The sequence below is a fragment of the Emys orbicularis genome, chromosome 1 (assembly GCF_028017835.1).
Source record: "Emys orbicularis isolate rEmyOrb1 chromosome 1, rEmyOrb1.hap1, whole genome shotgun sequence".
Classification (NCBI taxonomy): Eukaryota; Metazoa; Chordata; order Testudines; family Emydidae; genus Emys; species Emys orbicularis.
This window is the reverse complement of record NC_088683.1, coordinates 197024701-197046449: the sequence shown is the minus strand read 5'-3', so window position 1 is coordinate 197046449 and position 21749 is coordinate 197024701. Positions and strand designations below refer to the sequence as shown.

At 38.0% G+C, this 21749-nt stretch overlaps 1 protein-coding gene across 1 annotated transcript in view; it reads right to left on the bottom strand.

Moving 5' to 3' along the window:
• Positions 1-871: 871 nt before the first annotated feature.
• GABPA (GA binding protein transcription factor subunit alpha) overlaps positions 872-21749 on the bottom strand; it is a 42908-nt gene continuing 22030 nt past the window's right edge. The window contains exons 4-9 of the mRNA XM_065400270.1: positions 17233-17478; positions 13432-13626; positions 12557-12613; positions 11403-11543; positions 10154-10346; positions 872-2709 (exon numbers count right to left, since the gene is read on the bottom strand). Coding sequence (XP_065256342.1) covers positions 2481-2709; positions 10154-10346; positions 11403-11543; positions 12557-12613; positions 13432-13626; positions 17233-17478 — 1061 coding nt within the window. The 3' untranslated portion in view covers positions 872-2480. The remainder of the gene's footprint in view (positions 2710-10153; positions 10347-11402; positions 11544-12556; positions 12614-13431; positions 13627-17232; positions 17479-21749) is intronic.

Sequence of the window (21749 nt, the reverse complement as noted above, 5' to 3'; positions counted from 1 at the left end):
AGAGCTTCAACCTAATAATCAGATGTATTTACATGGGAAGTTTTGATGCCATCTTTCCTAATAGAATGGAATAAGAGTATGTATATTCAAGGGTAAAGCATCAATTTTACTTACTAGTTTTGATATTAATTTATCCTCCATTAGACTGATTTGGTCAGTCAACATTTTAAATCCTTCCTTTCTCTGCCCACTTGCAGTATTTTAGACCTCTGCTAGAAAGATCGAGCAGTGTTCTAAGGGGCGGTTGTATCACATTTATTAATTAGCTACTTGAATTGTGGCTTGTATTTACAGTGCCCATCCTTGTCTTCAACAGAGCTGCACAAATGGAATTCCGGACACACAAAAAAGTTGTTAGCCACGCAACTTGCAGCCTAATTTTCTCCTTTCATAAGCAAGATAGTGACCTCAGCTATTTACATAAGAGATTTCAAATGCTTGATAGTAAAAATGGGCCACAACTGTACTATAACAGTCCTACAAGCTAGACATTTGACTTGACTTCTGACTGATTTACCCATATCTGTAACTTAAGGATTTGTTACGGACTAAAAAGGATTTGTATAGCTTCTTATAAAGCTAATACATCTTTCAGAAGCAGCATGCTCAGCCTTTTGGCAAATGAAGGAGTGCTTCAGTAATTCAAGAATGGTAAATTAAAGGTCACTGGAGGAATCTGACAAGAGAAAGCTACAATGGTGGTGATGGCAGCTAGAGACTTAAATGATAGATGGCCGAAACGGCATGTGAGAGATCCTCAGGCCTACAGCAGAGGCATGGAGATGCACCTCCACCGAGAAAAACACCTCAGCCCCCAGATGTACCCTTAAAAAATAAACCCTAAAAATATACAAGTCTCACATATTTCCAATTCCTTGAAAGCCAGTTTCTCTTTACTTGTCAACAGCAATAACGTAGTGCTCCCACCACTCAGTTTAAGTACATTTTACATTAAGCGTCTGTCAGTGTAGCGAGATTCTTGACTTAAAAGTTTTAAGAGTAACTTGTCCTTTCAACATGGTACTAAAGATTTTCTCTTATGCAATTATATTTTTACTATTTGTCAAGTGACACCACAGCTTCTGCTGATGGTTCCTTATTTAAAAAAAATCTGCTTGCAAGAACAGCAAAAATGCATGGTAACACAATATTCATACTGTTTAAACAAAGGGGCAAAAAGTAAAAAATACTCTATTCAGACTAACAGAAGAAGTCTAGCAATCCATTAATGGAGAAGCTCACAAATCATGGAGACATAGTTTTCTACATATTAACATGTATATGCTTGAATTAAGTAGTATTTATACCAGTCTCTGGATTCAGGATACATTCCAATTATATATATTTTGAAAAATTTATCCAAACCCTTAACTGTGTCCTGCTTAGGCCTCAGGAATGTGTAGTTTTGTTTCTGAGGCCTTAAAACATTATCTGAAGTTTGGAAAAAGTAATTTTAAATAAGAAACTATATTTTTTCATATTTTAATCGGGCAGACTGTACAATAATCTGGAAGTGAAACTTCAGATTTTTATAAACTTATTTGCAACTCATTTTGTTTCTAAACAGGAAAGGATTGCTGAATGTGATTAACTTAAGTCTTCAGTTCATCAAGATCAACTATAGTGCAGGTATAAGGAGTATTGGCTAATATACTCTGCAGTGTAGAGTAATAAAAACTTCTTTTTGGGTGAGGGATACCTTTTCAAGTTTTTAATCACCTGACAGGAAAAACATGGAAATCTTTATTAATTTTCTTTTGCTGAGTAGCAAGCATAACATTTTTCAAAAGTTAAGAACTTTCCCTCGTATATGCATGTTAGCTACACATTACAATGAAATACTCATAATTGGCTTTTGATCTAAGCCAGAGTTAAACCTGGATCTCTTTCTTCAGCACTGATCTTCAGTTTAGTCTATTCTTAGTTTTCTTTGCTTATAAACGGAGAAATTGTCTTAAAGACTTGATGCTTTGTATTATTTTTTAATGTGTCTGTTCTTTCTGCTCTGCTTGATTAGATGAGATTAACAGGCATGTTTAAGGGCAGCTCCTGCTTTAACTGTGTACGCATCCAATTCCATTTTGTAGTTCGATAGAGAATAAAAAACAGCAGAAAGGGTTGAATTCAAACTATTGACCAGTCTATTTCCTGTAGATGCTTCACTTTTCTTAAAATGCTGGAACAAATATTTTGTAGGCCTGGACATACAACATGAACCAGTTCATCTTTCCTCACCAATTTCAGCAGACTACATGACACAGTGTACCATTCTTCACATTGAAGAAGTTGTGGTGATCCCTTAACATACTCTGAAATATATGCTGTTAAAGATCCAAATTTATGGGAGTCTCAGTTCTTTGTAGAAAATCATGCATCATATTGTACTGTCAAGGAATAAAAAGAAGCTTCCAATTCTGATAAAGATAACTGCTCTGGGTATATAAGAAAGGCCTCAGGCTCCCACTTTCAGGTCCTAGTGCTTAATTGTCTTTCTCGGTTTGCAGGGATGCTGTAGCTAGTGCTACTGCTGTGACTGGCTGTGCAATGCCATGGAGTTGCATCTTTGCCAGTTTCTTTTGCTCACACTCTGTGACCAACCGGTTCAGCTCTGCTGCGCTATAGCCAATGAGAGTTTTCAAGTCACAGACAAATTTGTACACAAACCTCTTGCCTTGTACTTTGCAGATCATATCCCCATCATAGTAATACCTTAAATAAGAAAAACAAAGCAAAAATCAGTGCAAAGTAACAGAGCAATATTCAGTGTACGAAACCCACGCATCCACACACAATGATCACCCTTAAAGATGCTGTAGGGCTAAAAGGTAGGTTCTTTTTCTCATTGTAAGATCTTGATAAAGATTTATTTTATTCACCAACATAAAACTAGACTTCAACTCTTGTGCTGCAGTTGTTTTGTTTTCAACATAAATGGAAAGTGGAGACGAAGGCAGTGGAATATGAATTCTTTCTTGAGTTATCTGGCTGAGCTACTGGGAGAGCAATGTTACTAAATCAATTAATCATCGCCATTACAAATCCCACAGGGACGCAGGCTGCTTGAAGACTGAGCATCACTGGGGTCACAGTACACCGGAATGGCCATTTTGCAAGATTTCATTGATTATTTTTGCCTTAGCGGCAGAGAGACTCTTGGCCATTTCACCTACAAGGACAATTGACTAGGAGGTTGGTTTCAGTATGCACCCTCATGTACTGACCCTGTAGGTCCCATAACTTTGCCTCTTGTTTCCTCCCTTGGCGGAGAAAGCAGCTAATTTCAAACTGAATGCTGTGGTCATTGTATTCATGAATATTATGGAAAGAGTGGGACTATATATTAATATAGCCCATCTAAAACTACAGGATACTTTTGAATAGCGAGCACTGGAGTTGCACTCTTTCCTTTGTATAATTTAAATGCAGGACCTATTAAAAAACAAAGTCAGAAGCACATCCATTATCTATGTTTACAATTAATTATGAATGAATTACCTTTTTATGGTCAACATTTTTCATGTTTTATCACAATAGAGTTGTTACCATATGCCACACCAAACAGAATGCAGTTAAGATAACATAAAACTCTACACATGAGCTATAGTACTCCAGAGACAAATTTAACTTTTTACAGTTGTATTTTGTGCTCTCCTCACCTCAGGCATTACTGAATTTGGACTTCTGAGGTTTAGTGGGATTGTGATAAATTTGTGCAAGGCACAAATATAATGATAGAAAATTACCCAGCTATGGTTCAGATTCTTTGAAAATATCATTTGACTGGTTTCCCACTCTTACCTTATGCTTCTAGCATCAGATAGCTGGAAACTCCCTTGGCTCTCAGATTTTCAACCCTTTGAAAAGCATGCTTGTGTACAGAACAAATGCCAGGTCATCTGTACTTCTGAGATGTTCTTTAGTCCTTGATAAGCAAGGACTCTAATCTCCAAGCAAAATTGAGTAAATCACTGAACTAGCTTTTGCCTCCCAGTCAAATCTCTTTGGAGACACCAAACTTTGAAGATGACATACTTCAGACTAAAGCTGTGTCTACACTGTCACTTTCAATGCTAAAACTTTAGTCGTTCAGGGGTGTGAAAAAACACACCCGAGTGACAAAAATTTTAGCGCTGAAAAGCGCCAGTACAGACAGCGCTGTGGCTCCCGGCGATAATGCTCGTTCGGGGTGGTTATTATTTTTTTTATCACCGGGAGAGCTCTGCCCTGGCGATAAAGCGTGACTACACTGCCCACGTCACAGTGCTGCCACAGCTGTGCTGTAACATGGGTAGTGTAGACATACCCTAAAACAAAAACTGGAACTTTCAGAATGAGAAATACCCAAGTTGGTTTGGCAAACCACAGAGACTGGTGAAGACTTCGGGTACGTCCAGACTACCCGCCGTATCGGCGGGTAGCAATCGATTTATCGGGGATCGATATATCACGTCTCGTTAACACGCGATATATCGATCCCCAAACGCGCTGCCCGTCGACTCCGGAACTCTACCGGAGCGAGCGGCTGTAGCAGAGTCGACAGGGGAGCTGCGGCCGTCGATCCCGCGCTGTGAGGATGGGAGGTAAGTCGGAATAAGATATGTCAACTTCAGCTACGGTATTCCCATCGCTGAAGTTGCGTATCTTACATCGACACCCCCCTGTAGTGTAGACCAGGCCTTCCTGTAAGTGGAATGAAGTCTGATTAGGTGCACTTATGACTGTGGTCATTAAGAACTGAAGTAGAGCATACCACAGGGCCTTGAGAATTAAGAGTTTGTCATACATATCAAAAGGCCAAAAGTGAGGGTATCTTTGAGAGCTGATAGAGCAGCTGTCTTATGTCTCATGCTAGAAGAGACACAAGAGCTGGAATCTAGTCAGTATGGTAACTACAGAGAAATATTTATATCAGTTTTTACAGAATTTTGTTACAGATGCAATGCACAATACAGAGAGTAAAACAAACAAATACAGAAAATGAATGAATGTTTAGGAATTCTTAATCTGTTGGTATATTTCAGATTATGCTGAAACAAAAGTTATGTATGTTTGTAAAGCACAAGATTAAAAATGAGCAATGTCACTTTTCTATCAAGTAATTAAATAGATACTGCTTCTGGCAATTCACTGATGGCACAGTCAAGAATACATACCAAAATACAGACCAATTGCTTTTTCTGTTCTTTGTATTCATGGAACATTACATGAACTACTTTTAATCTGCTTATTCTTCTGATAACTGGGTAGAATATCTACCACCTTCACTAGCAGCATCACCATCATTATATATTAATTACAAATTTACACAGTAGTTTTAATAAATTAGTAAACAAAACTTAAGTCACAAGTTTGTTTTTTAAACAAAAATTCAGGTTGTCAGCAATTTTTTCCCAGTGGCAGAAGGAGGCATTTAATATGGTCACAGACATCTAAATGTTAGGTAACATGTCAGTATTGACGCAGCTGCTAAAAGAAAAATACTTTGAGAAACAAAACATAAATATAATTTTTTTTTCAGTTTACGTAAATTATTATGAAAACATCCTGGTGATGAGAAAGTTATTCTTGAGTTTTTCTGCTGCTTTCACTTAGTTTGCTTATAAAAGAAAAATAAAACCTTTAAAACCACTAGTGTGATTTTGGTGTTGCAAGAAAAATTTTCATGGATACCTTACAACCGCAAATGGATATAGAATCATAGAATATCAGGGTTGGAAGGGACCTCAGGAGGTCATCTAGTCCAACCCCCTGCTCAAAGCAGGACCAATCCCCAACTAAATCATCCCAGCCAGTTCTTTGTCAAGCCTGACCTTAAAAACCTCTAAGGAAGGAGATTCCACCACCTCCCTAGGTAACCCATTCCAGTGCTTCACCCCCCTCCTAAGTGAAAAAGTTTTTCCTAATATCCACCTAAACCTTCCCCACTGCAACTTGAGACCATTACTCCTTGTTCTGTCAACTGGTACCACTGAGAACAGTCTAGATCCATCCTCTTTGGAACCCCCTTTCAGGTAGTTGAAAGCAGCTATCAAATCCCCCCTCATTCTTCTCTTCTGCAGACTAAATAATCCCAGTTCCCTCAGCCTCTAAAGTGACAATATGGAAAAAGGAATTTCACACATTTATTAATATTATTAGGGACTCTCTTTTATTAAGCTATATACAAATTTCAAATAATTTATACTTTTAAATGTATATCAAGACTGGAGCAATTTAAATCAAGACAATTTAAATCATTCATTTAAAATCACTTGATTTTTCAAAAGTCATTTATACTAATTTGAAAATTTGTGTTATGCAGCTTCAGATTGAAAATAAAAACTGCATTTACTTCAAAATAAACTTTAAATATCTCAAGCTACTGTGTCTCTTATCTGAATCTTAAAAACCCGCTATGGGCAAAAAAATCAAGATATTGAAAAATTAGGTCCTGATCCTGCAATCATTTATGCTGGTATGTAACTTTACTCACATGAACAGTGCTTAAAAATCACATAAGCATTTGCAGCATCAACCTGGTATTTTAGAGTAGGCCAAATTACCAAATAAGTTGACATTAATGAAACAAAGCATTTCTGGGGAAAAGTTGGTAAACATGTTTTATTTCATAATTTGAATGTGCTGAATTTGAAAATGAAGTTTACCAAAACTGAATTTTGAACTTTAAGTTAAGTAAAAACAAAAAATTGCTATAATTTGTAACTTAAAAAACAAACAAACAAAAAAACACCACAGAAAGTGAAGGAGAGGTACTAAATATAGACTATGTTCCTAATTTGGAATCCTGTGCTAACAGAAAATGCAGGGTGTGATCTCTGTTGAAGATCATACTCTCTGCTTCCTCTTGTTATGTGATGATATGCACTTGAATTTTGTTTGTTTTGCATTAAAGTATTTACTTAATCTTAAATGTCATCCTTAAGTAAGTACTTTTCAGATATTTTTGGAATTAAATGCCCTGCTATGCTTGACACTAAGTATCATACACAACATAGTATGATATAGTTTATTTCCTTAAGTTCTTCTCTTTCAAAAATATAAATTATTACTATTAGCCCTAAGCACTAATGCAACCTAAAGCTGACTTTTGCTTACAGTGTAAGTGAGCTGAGTATTGATTTGGATACCTATGCCTTGGCATAAGCTACGTTCTGGTAAATATTCAATATTCATGAGGTAGTGTTTAATTATATTTATTATTATTGTCAGGTATTCCATAGATGAAACACAGAGGCAGTCTTGAACCTGAAGCATCCCTCAACAATATCTTGCCAACAAGTGAAAAAGGACAGTTTTTGCTTCTAGTGAACAGGGATTGACTACAATACTAGGGGCAACCAATGCAAGACAGAAACTCAGAGATTTCTAAATAGGGATGCAACCAATAGAATTCTAACAGCTCTTCAATCTAAATGCAGGCTATAATTACTTTGGCATAACACTGTTATGCAACATATGCAGATAGAGGTAAAATTAGCAGTTTTTAAAATCCAATGAAGCTATTTCATCAACCAGTAAGGATGAACTGCAAATCCCATCTTGCATTACAATCTCCAAAACCTCAACAGTGCTTCAGAGCAAGGTCCCCCTAGTGAACTGGAGTTTGCATTTCTGCCAGGATGGAAGTTTCCAAACAAAAAACTTTCTTCTGAAACAACATTCAAAATGAACAAACAAAAACTGGAGACAGCAGAGTATAAATATGAGCTTAGTATACATACAGCTGGTGTAAGTGACCTAATAGTCTCAGAATTGAAATACCACCCTAACTGTTATAAACATTTCTCGAGACAATACCACCACTAACCATGAAACCACTCAGAGTGGTACTGACTTGGCAATGGTCTGTTTTAGCAATGAGAGAAAGCACTGCAGAAAAGGGCTGTGTTTTGGAACTTTCACAGGTATGGACACATTACTGTTTTCTCTCAAATGAAGCTGGTGGAGATGTCCCACATACACTTTTAAGTCATATGGAAACCTTCAAAGAAAAACTTATTCTACATTGTGATGGTGCTTACAAGTTTATTGTCTTACATGATCAATCTGCTTTGGAGAGAAAAATATTATTAGTGCCTGTCAATTCTGTCATCTCTCTTTCCTTCCAGGCACTGACAGGTTTTGATATTGTTTCCCATATTGCTGGGCACTGCAAGAAAATGGCTTGGACAATATTTATGGAGAAACATGGATTCCTAAGAAATTTAGGGAAGGATAATCTATAGAATGAAACAATCATTTCAGCAGAAAAAGTTAATCTGCAACATGTACAATTTACTTGAAGAGGAGAGCTGCAACAAGTTCTCCAAGTGTCAATCACTAGAGGCACTGACCCCAACAAATGGTGCACTGTGCTACCACATCCAAAAAACTCACTTTCAAGCCATGGTGTGGAGGCAGGCAAACTGCTACAATCCCACACTGCCCTTATGAGAGAACATGAGTTGGGACAAACACAATAGAGAACTGCTACCCAAGCTAATGTCACTAGAGCCAATCCCCCATAACTGTGCAGAAATTGTTATCTATGGTTGTGTCAAAGGGTGCCTATCGCAACACTGGAGCTGCAGAAATGCCACAATGACATGCACTGGGCCTGTTAATGCAAGGGGTGTGTTGATACATATAGGACCTGTTAAATTATACCTGTTTAAACAATGTGCAGGACATACAGTAACTGTTTGTAGTGGATTTAAAAGATAGATATTTACTAATGTTTCAAATTTTACTTAAATGTTGTACTCCAATTTAGAAGGTGAAATATTCAAAGTTCAGCTTAATAATTTTTTTTTTTTTTTAAAACAGACTCAGCACATTTAAAACATGAAAGATAACCTGTTCACCTGCCTTTCCCAAAAATGCCTCCTAGATCTTATTTTATAGAAAATGTGCCTAATCTATTCTATTGACAATGTTTTTTAGTGGCATAAAATCTATTACTTTGTTAACTCTGAAAAAAAATTGGTTTAATGAAAAGTTATTGTGCACTTTCTTTTAAATATACACAGGACAAAATTTGCTAAAGTGGGAGTCTAAAGTTATGGTCCTAAGCCCATATATTTAGGTACCTAAATGTTTTTGTAAATGTGACCCTTAACATGATTTGGGAGCACAATTCCCACTGACTTCAAACTACAAAACCCAGATGATGGAAAATAGCTTAGTTGAGGCATTTCAGTTTTCTTGACTTGTGGAAGTTCAATATATCAGATGGTGATGCTGGCTGGAAACAGAGCCGGAGCTATTTGTTTATCAATTGTGTGTTTTAGTTTGTGTTGTTCTCACAGTAAGGATGCTAATGAGGTCCTGGACTTGTCTTTTTCAGCACACACGAACATTTTAAGTATGATACTTAATAGAAAAAACATCTATGTAAAATCTGAAATTCTATAACAGTTTGGCATGCAGCAAATCTCCAAAAAGGGCCATAATTTTGGAGTTTAATGTACCCACCCTACACACACCCACATCATATATGATTTGAAAGCTTATTTTGTGTGCAATTAGTTGAAGTATAATGTGGATCTGCCAAGTGGTGCTTTAGGCCTGTAGGTGAGGTAAAACAATGGTACTCAAAATGAGATAGTGTCATTTTTTGCATAGTTCCAGAAATACTGCAACATGACTACAGTTTTTTTTTTTTTTTTTTTTTAAACTGTGTAAGTTAACTTCAACACCTTAATATAGTGTTTATTGGTCAAAGCTCCCAAATGACAATGTATCAGAAGATTTGTAATGGGCAAGTTCTCCCTGCCCCGAGAAATGATGAAGCTGCTTAGCATGTGGAAAAAATGGCGAGAGCATTGCACATACCCTATACGCCACTGCCAGCGGGGTGCAGTGTATCTTAAATTTTGTAACTAAAGCTGTTTCCGTGACTATTTCCCCAAGAAATTGTTAAACATATTATCCAAAGATTATCGATCATAGTATTTTCCATTTGTTTTCTAAAGGCAACCCCTCACACATCCAAATAATGACCCACCCTTCTCAGCTGATGAGAACGGCAGAAGGTGGTGGCATGGTGGTCTGTAACTGTCTGTTTTTTAACTGATGTGCAATCACAAAAGATCATATGTAACTGGCAGAATACTACAGTTAGAGGGAAGTATACAACCATTTCATGAAATAATTTAGTTGTAGAGCTTCTTACCGTAGAGCACGACTAAGCTTCTCATAGTTCATGGTGGGTTTATTTTTACGTTGTCCCCATTTCTGTGCAACCAGCTCAGGTTGATTCAGTTTAAACTCCCCTTCATCGCCAACCCAAGAAATACAGTCTCGAGCATCTTTGTCAGTAAGAAGTTCTAGCAAAAACTGCCAGAGCTGAATCTGGCCATTGTTTCCTATGGAGATAAAAAGTCATTAAAACTAAACAAAAGTTTTCTTCTACAGAGCTAAAGTTATTTTAAGATTTCATAAGCTTCAGTTTAGGACAGCTCAATATTCATGTTATACAGTGGCCAAGATTATTTTTTTTTTTTAAATCAGACTGTAAGTTAAGCGCTTAAACGAGCATTTAGAATTTAAATAGTTGGCCTGATCTTTCAAAAGTGCAGCGCACCCAGTAGCTCTCACTGAAATTTTGGCCTAGAAGCCTAGTTCTAGGATCCTATTTTTGAAAATCTTGGCTAGTGTCACAAGGCACTTTGCAGAGCGTGTCAATCAAGCAAAACTTAAACATGGTTTAGAGACGAGATTTTTTTTTTTTTTTTTGGAGACAGATGAAGTAGCAACTCCTAACTGAGGGGAAGGGACAGAAAGGAAAGCAATATTGGAGGACAAAAGCAATGTAACGGGGGAGCTGATACAAAGATTTTGGATGAAGAAAATCTAAGGAGAATTCTGAAATTAAATTGCATAGCTAACGTGCAGTTTTCCTAAAAGTGCCTTCACTTCATAGGGATTAGCAGGTCTCCAACTGGTAAAGTTACCAGCAGTGTAAGAAGGAAAACTAAACAAACAGTATGCAAAGTGCCAGGTTAGAATTCTGGAACATATTTGCCAATCGCTGCTTCCTTCCCGAATGATCCAATAAGGCGAAGATAAATGGCAATTGAGCAAATGGCGTTGAGTGGGAGGAAGGGGGGCACATTTAAGACAACTGTCAACCTTGGGTTTGTCTCATCTACACGATAGCACTTCCATCAAGGTAGTGCTCTTTAGCACCATGCTGGGCACTGATTCAGTACTAACTCAAAAGGTCTGAGGGCTACATACTGCATCAGCACTTCCTGTCGCACCTGGATTTTCCCTCCAGGCCTCATATCCAAGCAAGCAGCACTTAGAAAATTTGGCAAAATCATATCTGTAAGGGATACAGCTGTATTCTGCAAATTCACCATATGATTTAACTGTTAAATATTTATAGCATTTACATTAAAATAAAATTGAGAAAATACCTGTTCTGTTCCCAGGCGAACTTCGGTCTTCTCCTGAGATTCTTGGTGCTCTTTGTACTTTAGCTGCCTTTGCACTGCTGTTTATTACTTTAATGGTGGTCGGGGTAGCAGGCTGTACAGATGCTGGAATAATTTGCACAGCTGTGAAACGACAAACATTGGAGAACAATAATTATAATTTGTTGGTACAAAAACCTGATGCGTGTGTGTGTGTGTGTGGTGTGTGTGTGTGTGTGTGTGTGTGTGTGTGTGTGTGTGAGTGTGTGTGAGAGAGAGAGAGAGAGAGAGAGAGAGAGAGAGAGAACTTTAGAAACTAGTGCTACAAACACTCGGGAACGGAGGTTTTTCGGAACTCTGAACAAAACGTTATGGTTGTTCTTTCAAAAGTTTGTAACTGAACACTGACTTAATACAGCTTTGAAACTTTATTATCCAGAAGAGAAATGCTGCTTTTAACTATCTTAATTTAAATGAAACAAGCACAAAAACAGTTTCCTTACCTTGTCAAGTTTTTTTTTTTTTTTTTTTAATTCCCCCCCTTTTTAGTAGTTTACATTCAACACATTACAGTACAGTATTTGCTTTTTTTGTGTCTCTCTCTCTACTGCCTGACTGCGTACTTCTGGTTCCAAATGAGGTGTGTGGTTGACCGGTCAGTTCGTAACTTTGGTGTTCATAACTCTGAGGGGTGTGTGTGTGTGTGTGTACACATCAATATTAACATTCAAAATATTTCCCCTCCAAAGAGCCACACAAATATTCATAAACCTTCACCTTAAGAATAATATAAATTGTTGCTACCATTTAAAATGGAATTTGTGTTAGCATTGCAGTATAGAACTTATTTCTGATATATGTTCACCAAGAATGCAGTTCTGAACAGCTTATATTACAAATATTTCACTTGTGTCACATTATGGTGCAGAATAATGGAAAAGTCTATTGATCATAAGAAGAAGAAAGTTAGAAACATTCATAATTCTGATTAAACTCTTAAATTGGCTAAAAAATTAAAGCTTTGCTTTCAAGTTGAAAAACATGCAAAAGGTGTTATTTCTCTGTGGCTTTTCTGACTTTTTGGTAGCATGAGTGCTGAACCCACATTTCTTGTTGACAAACACCTGTCTTAATAATTTACTGGCATGACTACTCACGCTGATCAATAGTAACTGTTGCTATTTCTCCAGAGTGTTCTTGGCTAGCCAATACATCTGCCAAGTAAAAGAAAAATATTTAAATCTTTATTCAAATCCTTACCCTCATAAATCAACTGAATGCCAAATGGATTTTATAACTGAGAAAACAAGAAAGGAATGCAGAGAAACAACATAAAGGTTGTAGAGTGTATAAAGATGATGACTTTTAAGAGTAAATATTTAACACCACATGAAAGAAGTATGCACAACCTTTTTTATGTCCTTATGGGCATCTGGGATGGCGCTTTATTTTCACTAATGTATTTTTAGAATATTACATACACTATTTTTTTGTTCTTTACCCATACAAACTTTCTATTTTGCTTATTTGATGTACTTTTTTCAATGTCACAGACAGAAAATCAGCCTACCTAATTGTATCCAAACATTGAATACACATGAATACACAATAGATTAGCTGCAGTGTATATGAGCTAAAGAATTAGCTTAGTAACTTTCACATTTACGTTGTGAAACTGCAACGTATATTAAATAGCACTTAATATTTAATTATAAGTCTGTCAAATCAGAAGACGAACTAAAGCTAATATTAAAAACATAAATCAGGAATTCTCAGGTACGTTGTAAGAGCCATACCTCTTGTACCTTACTTCTTGTATTAGATTAACAATAATAAAATTTGAGGAAAGATGGGACATTTTTTTTGTAACAGCAAGTACTCTCATTATAACATATTCCCTTATCTTGTACTTGACACCCTCCCTTTCACTGCTAATGGAAAGTGGGAAAATAATTTGGACTGTTCACAGCTGTCTTTATCTTTCCACAGAAAAAAATAGTGACTAAATTAGTCATTGAGAAAGCTCACATACATTTTCGAAGAAGCTCCAGGTGGCTCCAAAGGATTTCTCCCCGAGGGACCCTCTGGAAGAAGTCCTCTTGATTGAGGCTACATAACTCTCGGCCTGGAATACTAAGAGTATTGAGGTCTATGTCAGTCATGCTGAACTCCTTCATCACCCATACCACCCAGTGGAGTACTTGGTCTGTTGACCACTGTACAGGGTCTAGGAAAAAAGAAGAAAAATATATTAAACAACTGATAAAAGCTGTAAAAGGTGTGTCACCCTGTCCATTTTAGACACTACAGAACTATTCCCTATAGTCACGAACAATAAAAAGAACCAGAGAAAAACACTGTCCCATATGACTGAAACAAGTATGACTGAAAAGTCATATGAATGAGCTGTTAAATTAAAGAAAAAAAAAAAAAAAAGAAAAAAGACCTAATTCTTAAGTTTTAGTAACAAAGCCTGATTATACCACAAACATTCTTTGCATAGAGAAACAAAAAAGGAAGACAGTAGGTGTGGAAAGCCACAACTCAAATGAAATTTTGATTCTCAAGATGCCACTACAAAACTATTCCTATGGACGTGCTAATTTGCTTTCTATGGTTTTGCCCAAGACAGTTCAGTATCTGGAGTGCAATGCAAGCCTCTGACTTGGATCACCATTTCTTCTCGCCATCTCTGAAAGTTTCTGAGCCCTCTATTGCTCTCTCTACCAATTTTCTTGTTTCATTCCTTCCAATATGAAACATTAGCCTTCCCTGTGTTGTGATGGGATACCCTTCCCCAACCACGATCTAGGTCAGTAACACTGTGTGCAACCAGGGAGTAGCTGAGGATATTGGTGGCTAGTGAGAGTTTTAAGCAACATCATTAAGCTTCCTAACCTTTCTGGGAGAAGGATGAATATATATATATTCAATATATATATATATTGCGCCTTGTTGTAACTAGGCCAACTGGGTGAACAGTTAGAACAGACGGCTGTCAAAAATTGTTTCACATGCAGGGTCATTTTCCCCCCCTGTTACTATTGTCATATCCTGTAGGTTCTTTAGGCTAACACTATACTGCATAATAATGCTTCTGTGAGCACAGCATAACTCTGGAATCTACCTTGGGCCTCCAAATCCCAAAAGAGCTCTGGGAAGCCCTAACAAAAAGCAACTTGGCATCATGGATAGGCACAGATATAGTTTCTGTGATTTTCTGAACAAAATGGATCAGGAAAGTTCTATCATTCCCTCACATAGGAAAAAGCAAGAGCTGTATCTTATACGGTTTCTTGAGAGGCTTTTGAGTTTCATGGCTAAGACAAACATGCTTTAGCAGTCACTCCCATTGGTCATGAAACTCTCCCCGACAAGGTCTGGATATTGTACTTGGTCAGCAGAAACCTCTCACTTCAACAGTTCTGAACCTGGGACCGCTGGCACATCCACCAAAATGCAAGAAGAACGGGTAGTGCCAGAGTTTTAAAAATCACGTTTTAAAGAGCTAACTTTGCATTTGCAGCACACTAGTCCTCGGAAATAGTAAAGGTAATAGGAGAATGTTCCTGGTTAAGACTTAGCTCCCAAGAAATATTCTAGAGCTTGGGGGGGGGGGGGGGGGCAAGGAATGGTAGTGCTGCTGGTGGTGAGAGTTCTCATCATAGCTCCTGGAAGTCACAAAGAACCTCCTCTGCTCCAGACAGTGAGCTTCTTGTTTCTTAAAAGAGCTAAGTAAACTGTCCGCCACAACACCAAAAATTATCTACTTCTGTGGCTGCCTTGTCTCCTGAAAAAACTTTGGCTTCTCAGAGTGAAAATACAATGTACTTAAGGTCCCTCTTGGTAAACTGTGGCTCCAAAAAGCAGTTGGGGACATTTTTCCTTTGATTTAGCATTTTCTGATTATTCCATGCTTCCAGCAAAAATAACCTAAAGGAGAAAATGACAGCTAGAAACAGCTGTGGAGTACACCTTGTATGTTTCTCTGAGACAAGAATGAAACTGGAGAAACAGAAGAGAGATGTTAAAGGGTGGGAAATTCCTGGATGGTGGTTAGTTGTTAGCTTACTAGTCAGAGCAAATAATGGGAAGGAATAGAGTCTGCACTATCACTACAAAACAGGGTTAGATTTTACTCCGAGCTACAACTCTCACTGTCTGTTGCAAAGTGCTCTGGATTCTCAAAAGAGGCAAGTGATTTCAGAAAGCCTTGATGAAGTTGAAAAACTCAACTCCCAGCAGAAATGCAATTTTCACACATTTATAGAAGGGTCAGGCAAAATGAAATCTCATCTTTGAGGAATCAATTCATTTACAAAAAAACTACAGAGGCGTATATTATTATAAAGCACCAACAATACATTCAGAATACAAAAGGTCCTCAAGTGCCTCCTTTCTCTAATTCCATGAAGTCAGGAAAATCTGATATGGTGTTTAAAAGCTATCCTTTTTGGCATTCACTTGATTAAGACATTTCTACTACCAAGAGGAGAATTCCAAAATGTCTATACTTGGGTTTTGTCATAAAAGAGGCCAATTTTTGTTTTCTAGAAAATTCTCACCTTTGTAATGGAAAACAATTGTAAACCTTTGAAATTACAATGGTGTCACATTCACAATGCTGATTTTCTTCTTTGAGAAAGCAAAGTTTTAATACTAACAAATCTATAAAGTTGATTTACAACAGTTTATTTAACACTAAATGTTTTTAGTATTATGTTGAAGAGTGTAACTTATCTTCTTGCATTATAGGATGGCATGCTGTGAAATTTCAAAAGATATTCACATGAATATCCCTAAGCTTTTTGTATCAAACCCTCAATTAACAAGGTATCTAGCATAATGAAAGTGAATTCAGAAATGCTTGTATGTCAAAGGGATCAACAAAGCAAAGAAATCAGAAGCCATTGCTTCAGTTATTTCTCTGAGACTCTGTTAAGAATATCAGCCAATTTAATACCTTGTTCCCTTGTAAATACCTGAGACTGAATTTAATTCTTTCCAAGTTCTAAAACCAAGCAATGGCAAGAAAAGGCAAACAATCTGAAATTGCTGTAATGTGTTTTGTGCCATCTAGGATTATCACTTGGGCTTCCTCAACAAGGCAAAAAAAGGGGCAAGTTTCTGGGAGTTTGTTTACATATTACAGGTTGATTTAGTGAACATCACTGGAGAGTACATTACAATGATTTAACACAGTTAATTTTCACCTGCAGAGTCCACGGTTCAAGTGTGGTATAGGTCTCAAAAGAAATGTTTCAATTTAGCTCCCAGAACACATTTACAGACATTACATATGCTATAATGTTAGAACAATTAGTCTATTCCGTGGTGACCCTCTTTTGAAAAGATTATTGAAGTTTAAAAATTAGGTACATTAGGTACTTGAATCTAAGTGTGGCTTTTCATACAAATCTGATACTGCTAGGTGCTCCGCATCCTCAACTACTACTGTCTTTAACGGGCCCAAAGGGAGTCAGGAACCCCAGAGAACTGGACCCAAGGTCAAATTCATACACAAAAAGTTTAATCTGCTAATACACATATTTTAAACTACTTTATGCACTAGACCAGGGAAAACGCACATTTTTAATTTAAGTAAGCTGTGGAGGAAACCTACCCTCTTCTACCAAGGAACTATAAGCCATGGTTCCACCTCCACTTTACTTACTCTATCAAGCTATTTGCACAGCACTCCTCAACATAGCATATGCTATCTCATCATGGTATCTGAGCACTTTAATAACTGATGTCTCTTATAACATACCTAATATCAAATAATTCTCAATTATTAAAAACATATAAGCTACTGAACATCGTGTTTTATTACCATAGGGTATTCCAAGGCGTTCTTGCTCCTTTCGGTAGCCTTCCAACGCTGCAGCCCATCGAGTCACTTGCTCAGAGGTCTCATCTGAAATTGTTGTAATGTGTTTTGTGCCATCTAGGGTTATCACTTGGGCTTCCTCAACAAGGTGAGCTTCAGCTTCAGCATGGTGGGCATCCGGATCGATAACTACCTCCACAGTTTCTACAGGCTTTACAATTTCAAGGATGTTTAACTTGGGCTCTATTCCTAGATATGGATGAAAATACAATAAGGTAAAATACATTATCTTTGAGCACTGCAAAAGCATTACCGGTTTCATTTAAATCTCGCCAAACATACTGATACTACATGCTGAGAATCAGATACAAAAAACACCAGATGCATTCACAGTTAGCATCACATTTTCAGAACAATTCATATGACTCAACACTATCAAGGATAGCAGACTCAATGTGGTATTTCTTCTCACCCTTCACTTAAGTATACACTTATAATTTAGTAAAGTGAATAAACAAATAACTATGTCCCTTCACCCCACAATCCCATGCGTTTTAAATTCAGTTTTTATATATACCCACACACACATATTCAACTGGCAGCTCTGTATGCATACCTGAGGAACTATTACACTTGTCCTATGAAGGAAATATAGTAGGTCCAAAAATAGGTACCACTTTCAGTCTTCAAAAGTGGTTACTTTTAAATTGTCTTTGAAATTATTACACACACTTTGGTTAGCATCACTTTAAGATACCCTATAAGGTACACCTACATTGCAATAAAAGACCTGCAGCATGGCTGCAGCTGACCTGGGTCAGATGACTTAGGGTCATGGGGCTCAGGCTATGGGGCTAAAAATTGCAGCGCAGATGTTCAAGCTCAGGCTGGAGCCCAAATCCTGAAAGGGGGGTGGGTCTCAGAACCCAGGCTCCAGCCAAGCCTTGCAAGCCCAAATCAATTGACCTTGGTCTGAGACTTGTTTTTTTATCGCAGCATAGACACACTCTTAAAGAGGCAATGTGATCTAGTGGATCAGAAGACTGGAAATCAGAATGCTCAAGTTCTAAATCCAGCTTTACCAGCAATTTGTTCTGTGGCTCTAGGTCAGTCCCTACCTTCTCCACCTGAATTTCTTTATCTGTAAAATGGGTTAAGTAGTATTTATCTATTCTGCAGGGGTGTTATGAAGATTTATGTTTATAAAGCAGTTTGAAGTGCTATATAAATAATTAGCATGATTATTATAAAATAACTCAGACGTTTATTTTGCTCCAAGAAATCTTATAGTCATTCTTCACTCCAAACTTCTACTCTCATTTGTCTCCCTGATAAGTAAGCCTACCTATCAATACCTCCTGGATACTGCCAGATTTCATTCCTTACCCTTCTCCAACATTACCCTGATGCCCTCAGTAAGTGTCATCTTAAGTTTACATTTTTAAGGGTCCACAATTCAAAACCAGACCATGAAGCTCCAGGAAGCAACATCATACAACCTGTTTTCCACTGAACTGCAAATCCACTCAAAATTTCTACACCCATCTTCTAAGTTCTCCATGAAGTCACTCTACTATCCTTTTTTAACATCATATCTACTACTATTCGACCTTTCTCTCTAGACGCACACACTTAGGCAGTGTCTAAATCTTGCTGCTACTTCCTGTGTGACACCTTGAGACCTGGTTTGTTCTCTCTGACGACACACCTAAAAGGTTAATCTAGGCCCTCATCTCACATTGACTACTGCAACCTCCTATGTGGCCTAAATGCTATCTTGCCCAATTTATATCCATTCAAATGCAGATACAAATAATTTTCCTAGCTCATAATTTGACTGTCACCCGCACTCCCGATGTCCTGCTCAGGGCCGGCTCTAGGCACCAGCTTACCAAGCAGGTGCTTGGGGCGGCCACTTCGGAGAGGGCCACCCCAGCTGTTTGGCGGCAATTCGGCGGACAGTCCCTCACTTCTGCTCGGAGCGAAGGCCCTCCCGCTGAATTGCCGCCGCAGATCGCGATTGCGGCATTTTTTGTTTTTGTTTGTTTGTTTGGCTGCTTGGGGTGGCCAAAACCCTGGAGCTGGCCCTGGTCCCGCTCCATTGACTCCCCCTCCTTCATGCATTGAACACAAACTACTTATCTTTATTTTAAAAGGCCTTTCATGGTCTATCACCATTTTAACCATCATCTCTGATATGGCAATGAGACAACGAGACCCATCTCCTGTGCACCAATGATGCCAGTCTTGGCTGTACATTTTTCAAGTTCTGCAACAAGCACCTATGCGCTCTCTGCCACAGTACCTCTTCTAGGATTTCAAGTAAAAATCCACAAAGCCTTTGTTCTCCTTCAAACTGACTTCTGCTATGATGCCTACAAAAACATTTCACCACGGTTGGGCAGGTAGTGTGCTGTGATTACTGCTTATCATGCCAATGAGAACCATTACTTTATCCTTCACCTCACACCTGTACTGTTTACTGTATAAACCTGCTGGATCATCTATATTAAGCTCCTTGAGGCAGCAACTGCCTCTGTTATGTATTGTGACGGGGCAAGGCCAGATGGCTACAGTAAAGTAGTGAGGAACAGGTATGTTAGCCCCAGGCTAAACAAATCCCTGGTACCATGGTAACCAAATGGCAGTTGCTCCAGGTTAATCAAGACACCTGGGGCCAATTGAGATCCTTCTAGAAGGCAGTGGAGATAGCTAGGTTGATTGGGACACCTAAAGCCAATCAAGGGCTGGCTGGAACTAGTTAAAAGCCTCCCAGTTAGTCAGTGAGGCGTGGGTGTCAGGAGCTATAGGAGGAAGCCGTGCCGTTGGAGGAATGAATCAGTACAAATCCATACCAGGTGCAAGGAAGGAGGCCCTGAGATAATGTAAAGGAGATATTGAGTGGGGGCTGCTGTGGGGAAGGGGCCCAGGGAATTGTACACGTCCTATTTCCAAAAAGTCAGCTACCACAGCTGCTACTTTTTGGGTCCCTGGGCTGGAGCCTGGAGTAGAGGGCGGGCCCGGGCTCCCCCCTCCCCGATTAATCACTGAGACTGGGAGACAACAGAGACTGTGTGAGGGAGGGTTGCTTCTCCTCACCTCCCTTGCTGGCTTATAGTGAAAATGGCTCAGTAAGCTGTGACCCTTGCCTCTAGAGAGAGGAAGGGCTACGTGGAGGGTCACAGTGAGCCTCTGAGGCTAGCAAAATCCGCCAGGAAACGTGGGACCCACGGAGACAAGGACAGAGCTTTGTCACAGTATGTACAGTGCTTAGCACAATGGGGCTGGGTCTTTAGGTGTTACTGCCACAGAAGTTGATATTATCTACCCACATAATTTTTTTGCATTTTTTTCTTTGTAAATTAGTGCTATTAAAACAAGTTCATTCTTGCTTTTCTTTCTTAGGAGTATTAAGCTCTACCTGAGAAAAGATGACAGAATTAGGAACAAGTACATTTTATTCATTGTACAAAGCCTTCTGCACAAACTCATCAAGAGACACGGGACAAAAACAGCTTTGATGCTACAACACTTGGTGAACAACTAGTTTTGCTGACTACTATTAAGTGTTATCTGTTAGTGTTTCATTCTTGTCATGAATATTAAAGAGAACTGTATTTCTCGCTCAATAAGTGTTTTCAGGTTTAAATTAGCTGAACGTGAGAAAACATCAATTACAAAACACCTTAACTTTAGACTTTCTAATTTAGAGGAAATTTTTATTCTTTCTTCCTTTATCAAAAGTTTCCTTAAAGGCACAGGCGAAATGCTGAATAAAAGTGTTATCCTTTGTAGTAAAGACGCTATTTCAGTGACAAACAAATTTCAAAATGGATTCTATTTAAAAAACAATTGAAGAGCACCTTTAACTAGCAAAACAATGAAGTCAACATGACTGACAACTGCAACCCATTTGAAAAAAACTACATTTAACTTTTTGATTTCCAGGAACCCATTTTAAGCACAGAGGGGCAAACTTTGTCCTCTTACACCCATGCAACCTATCTGAACCCAAAAGGAACATACAGGAGTAAATGATGGCAGAATCTGACCTACTATACGAGCCAATAAACATCCACTTTTTTGTAACCAGAACTGTATATCTAATCTGTCTTGCACCACATTGAACATAAATAGCATGTTGAAGCTACCAGGGTTAATAAATTAGTAACTAAACAAGTCAAAAGTGAACTGTATACCATTTATGTTTGTTTAACCAGTAATCCAAAAAAGGATGTAATGGTTCTTATTTTGTTTATCTGCGAGCTAATGAGAATTGCTGTTGGAAACTGTCTTAAGAGTCTTTGGGGAATTAGACGTTTTAGTTATCAATAAAACCTTTCAGTAACTGATTACTCACCTAAACATGACTTGTGACATTTTTATATACACATACACACGCCCCTTTCATTTTATATTATACACATCCTTTCATTTTTTATATCTCTTCATAAATATATATGAAAGGGTGTGCACCCTTTTAAATTTCCTTAAGATGTATACAGAAGGCCTGAACTAAT